This window comes from Gadus macrocephalus, chromosome 6 (assembly GCF_031168955.1).
Source record: "Gadus macrocephalus chromosome 6, ASM3116895v1".
NCBI classification, from domain to species: domain Eukaryota; kingdom Metazoa; phylum Chordata; class Actinopteri; order Gadiformes; family Gadidae; genus Gadus; species Gadus macrocephalus.
In genome coordinates, this window is record NC_082387.1 from 15152808 (window position 1) to 15157807 (window position 5000).

Here is a 5000-nt window from a genome sequence, read left to right on the forward strand (position 1 = left end):
TAGGGTTCATAAGGGCCTGTTAGGGTCCCTGAATGATCTGCTGCTCGACGGATGGAAAATCACGTCAACAGGGGGGCATCCCCGATCAAGACCGTAGGATTACATTAAAGGGGACTTATCATACCACCAGGTGTGAGTGTGATTAGCCATAACAAGCTGTTTTGAAAATGTGCAGCTTCTGACAGCACAGGTGGGCGTGTCCAACGAGATTTGTGAGGGATAGATGAGCAACATTTGCTACAGTCCACTGGGTAGGCTGATAGGATGATCTATCCAGCACACATCTAGGTGGACACGCCCACAGATTTTGACAACAGCCTGTAAGGCTAATCCCACTCACACCTGGTGGCATGTCATGGGACCTTTAATGAAACTGAGGAATTTCACCCTCCTGTCAACATTCAGTGAAACATATGCATGCAACTATCTACTCTATCATTAGTAAAGAAAATCAGTTGTGAAGAAAACATATCGGTGCCTCTGGCAGCATCTGACAATATCACCTTTATTACCGATTCGTTAAAGAGAAATCCAACGGGACAATATATTTGTGCCTTATGACAGCCTTATGAGTCTAGAAATACCACTTTTATTACATATTTGTAAAATTTAAAAAGTTGTTAAAATATACAGTTATAGCAAACATTTACTGCAGTGATGTGGAGAACTGGGTTAATGTGGGTTATAGGTTAAAGGTCGACCGTTTTACTGATTTCATTAAGAAATCACATGCGCTGTAAATAACTTGTTTAATGTATTTCTATGAAGTTTTTGTAAAGCAGCTAATAAAATCATATAATGTATGATCATTCATTGTCGTCTTAAAACAATATTGTACAAAATGTCACCCTCCATTTCGTGCCAGATGTGCTAGTTTACATACATGTAACTGTTCATCAAATACCGTATGCATAGTATCTAGTATACTACGATGGTATGGACATCGTCGTATTAACATTAAAAATAATAGTTTTTTTCTTTAAAAAGTAAATTGAGAAATTTTAAAATGGGGGTTGGCTCCAGACCAGAAGTGAATCCGAAATCATCGCCATTTTATGAGTTCTTCTTGGAGATTTTGATCGTGATCGCCTTGATTTCAGTGTACTCTTGAAGAGCATATTCCCCCCTTGATCGGAACAATGAGAGCAAAAGATGCCAAAACATTAGATATAATATAGTATTTACAAATTGGTACATTTCACAGTATAGTCATATATTATAGTAAATAAAAACTACAATTAAAGCATATTATTTGCTTTAAAACAAATCGTACTCACAGTTCCCTTCCGTTCCCGGACATTTTGAAACCGCCAAATGGGCACATGACACTCATAGCATTGTAGCAGTTCACCCTGAAAGAGAACCACAGCCCGATAGCATACGATCATTAGGCCGTTAGCCTGAACTTGTTAGCATCACTAACCATTTAGTTGGGAAAAAATGGAGACCGAAGGACTCCTTCAAAAGGTTCAAAGTATTCTTGGTTTAAGGCCAGAAGGGATGTCTTAAAGGAGTCAATATTAATATTCCAGGATCAATCCTCCAGAAGGTAGGGTTGTGAGACGTACCAGACGACGCCTGCCTGCAAGGCGGCGGAGACGGTGAAGGCTTTGTCGATGTCGCTGGTGAACAGGCCTGCTGCCAGCCCGTAGTGCGTGGCGTTGGCTCTCGTGACCACTTCCTCCACGCTGCTGAAGCACATGATCTGCTGCACCGGGCCGAAGATCTGAAACCATATGAGGGATCAGAGAGGAGAGGGGTCAGAGGGCAAGGGGCAGCCTTTGAGGACAATGAAAAGGGTCAAATAAGACCATCTACATTTCATTTGATTGAAAATGTAATATATTTTGTGTGTGAGCATGTGTGTGTTTTTGTATGTTTGTGTTGGTATGTGTGTGCATTGCGCACAAATGTTTGCAGGAGAGCATGTGTAAGCGTGTGTGTACATTAGTGTGCAGGTGCATTTGAGTGCGCATGCGTGTGTGTGTGTGTGTATCGGCACCTCTTCCTTGGCGATGCGCATGTCATCGGTGACGTTGGAGAAGACGGTGGGCTGGATGTAGAGGCCCTGCTGGCCCCAGGGGGCCCCGCCACACTCCAACGTGGCCCCCTCCCTCTGCCCGCTCTCCACCAGTTCCAGGATCTTATCAAACTGCTTACGGTCGATCTGGAAGGACAGGCAGAGGCCCATTGGAGACCGTTTATCATTGTACCAAGTGAAATCAAGGGAAAGACCAATCGATATTCGATTTAAAATTATATTTGAAATTATATTTGAAATTCTATTTTAAATTCGTATTTTCAATTCAAGTTGAAATTCCATTAAAAATTCAAGTTGAAACTCAATTTGAAATGCCATTTGAAATTAAATTTTAAATCAAACTAAATACCATCGCCATCCCCGTACCTGTGGTCCCTGGTCCACCCCGGGCGTCAGCGGGTCTCCCAGGACCTTGGAGCGGGCCTTCTCCACACTGCGACGCACAAACGTCTCGTAGATGGGCTCTTCCACAAACAGCCGGGACCCGGCCACGCAGCACTGGCCCTGGTTGAAGAACAGCCCGCTGTGGGCCTGTTCCACCGCCTGCTCCACTGGGAGACAGCCACACATGGAGGCATGCTGTCATATTACTGCTCTCACACCGATTTTTACCCTTTAAAAGCAGAGACAATTGTGCATATTTTGAGTACTCACAGTCACAGTCAGCAAAGACTATTATGGGATTCTTGCCTCCCAGTTCCAGTGTGACTCTTTTCAGGTTGGTGTCACCTGCAGCTCTCTGTATGAGTTTTCCAACCTAAGAAGCAACAGAAATAGTGTCAAACAGGAGCGTCGCTAGCAATTGAAAACATCCGGGGCTGTAGCCCAGAAGTTAGAGTCCTTTTAAAACGGGGGTTTGGGGGTTTCTCCCCCGAGGAAATTTGAAAATCGAGCTGATGGACATGCAATTGTCACGTAGTTTGAGAAGTAAAGGAAAGACAAATCGTCATGTCTGACTCACGTCGGGGCAGGCCTACTGAATAGGTTAATGTTTACGTTAAGGATAGGAAAGTGCACCACATACAGCAGCCAAAATGAATTAGAAAAGCCTGTAGCCAAATAAACACTCATGCGCCTAGATGTCATGTGGACCGTTCTGAATTCACTGCGGGTCTCCTGAATCTGTGCAAACTAGAGCAGCACTAAACAGCATTATCGACATGATGGGCTTTGCATAGAGAATCAAATTTGCAACATTTTGCAACTAATGATTCTAAATTTGCCTATTAACGTACAAGTCAGAATTTTGCAATTTTCACTGGCTACAATATTGCATCTGTCAGTTGTCAAATTTGCTGAACAAAATGTTAAACTTCAATAATTGTTCATAGTCAACTTATATAGTGCATTTATTTAAGCTCTCAACAGCATAACCATACAGCTTCGCCACATCGGCGGGAAAACACGGCACACGCAAAGTACATCCATGGAATCAGCCGTTCAAAACCAGTCTGCATGAATCGTATGACCACTGGATGGCAGTGGATGCGGACAAGGAATAAACCGCAGGGGAGAACATGAGAGCCCCAGCTCGCCGCATAGTAGCCTGGGTGCTTTAAGCGTGGAACAAGCTGGATACGGAGTGGGTGAAAAACTATGTGTGTGTGTGTTTGTGTGTCACTCTGTTCGAGCCTGCATGAGAGTTCAATGTTGTCATTAGCTGTTACGTCTTTCTGACCAATCGCAGTTCAAGGCCGACCTGGGCTGTACCACTTCGGGAGGGGGCGCTCAGTTACTCCCCTCTCCCCTCTCTGTGGCTGCTGGTAATTCAATCACAAAGAAGTAAACTCTACGGGGCTATTTTCAGCATTATGTTGTTGTTTTTACGGCACAACGATCTGGGGCTATTCCCAAAAGATCCGGGGCTATAGCCTCGAATGCCCAGGTCTAACTAGGCGCCTGGTGTCAAACAATATGAACATGCATCCAACAGTACTAACATGATATACATGAGAAGGACCAATATAATGCCTGAACAAGTATATCATAACACTGTCAGTCTATATAGTTTGATTAGTATATAAAAATAAATCCTTAGCCATATGGACATAGACAAAACCAGACCTGCCCAGACTAGGCCAGACTAGACTAGACTAGACCAGACAAGACCAGACTAGACTAGCCTACCAGATCTGACCAGACATGACCAGACAGAACCAGACGAGATCAGACCTGCCCAGACTAGACCAGGCAAGAACAGACCAGACAAGACCAGACCAGAACAGACCAGAATAGACTAGACCAGACAAGACCAAACAAGACCAGACCAGAATAGAAAAGACCAGACAAGACCAGACAAGACCAGACAAGACCAGACAAGACCAGACAAGACCAGACAAGACAAGGCCAGACAAGACTAAGCTAGACCAGACAAGACCAGACCATAATGGACTAAACCAGAAAAGACCAGACCAGACCAGACCAGACCTGACCAGATGAGACTAGCATAGCATGCATACAGAACACCACACGAGTACTAGTCTGGCTGAACGGAAGTGGACAGCGTCTATTGCCTAGCGTCGGATTTGCCTAACCCCTTCCGGTTGCTGGCGTTCCCGTATTGTGCTCCCCCTCAAACTCGGAAACTAGGCAGTATGGCGAGTTTTGAAGAGGACTTTGACGGCGCTGTAAAGTTGGCATGTTTGGCTCTTTCCGTCGAAAATTGCAAAGAACTGCAAAAGATTTGCTTACAGCATTTGCTGAGGAAGAAAGATGTTCTATTTTGCATGGACACCGCTGCTGCTTCCCGGGCTTAGCCCCGCCCTAGGCGATTGTGATTGGTTTAAAGAAATAAAAACAGGCCCGCCCAGTGTCCCCACGGATAGACGGCTCGAGGTAGCGTGGCTCCAGACCATTCTACTTGCTGTAGTTTGGTCTGGCTTTGCGAGACTACACGAGTACTGATCCTCTCCAGTGGGGGCTTACAGCTGTTGAACCACTGAAGGCCACTTTGTCGATG

At 44.9% G+C, this 5000-nt stretch overlaps 2 protein-coding genes across 2 annotated transcripts in view; one reads left to right on the forward strand and one right to left on the reverse strand.

Moving 5' to 3' along the window:
- Positions 1 to 809, forward strand: part of tmc2b (transmembrane channel-like 2b) — a 13762-nt gene extending 12953 nt beyond the window's left edge. The window contains exon 20 of the mRNA XM_060054380.1: positions 1 to 809. This exon is cut by the window's left edge and continues 218 nt beyond it. Within this exon, the coding sequence (XP_059910363.1) occupies positions 1 to 3 (3 nt within the window). The 3' untranslated portion in view covers positions 4 to 809.
- The window catches only part of LOC132459682 (aldehyde dehydrogenase 1A1-like), a 10237-nt gene continuing 5722 nt past the window's right edge, over positions 486 to 5000 (reverse strand). Inside the window, exons 8-14 of the mRNA XM_060054379.1 lie at positions 4967 to 5000; positions 2696 to 2798; positions 2408 to 2592; positions 2003 to 2167; positions 1569 to 1726; positions 1278 to 1352; positions 486 to 1126 (exon numbers count right to left, since the gene is read on the reverse strand). The exon at positions 4967 to 5000 is cut by the window's right edge and continues 80 nt beyond it. Of these exons, the coding sequence (XP_059910362.1) occupies positions 1054 to 1126; positions 1278 to 1352; positions 1569 to 1726; positions 2003 to 2167; positions 2408 to 2592; positions 2696 to 2798; positions 4967 to 5000 (793 nt within the window). The 3' untranslated portion in view covers positions 486 to 1053. The remainder of the gene's footprint in view (positions 1127 to 1277; positions 1353 to 1568; positions 1727 to 2002; positions 2168 to 2407; positions 2593 to 2695; positions 2799 to 4966) is intronic.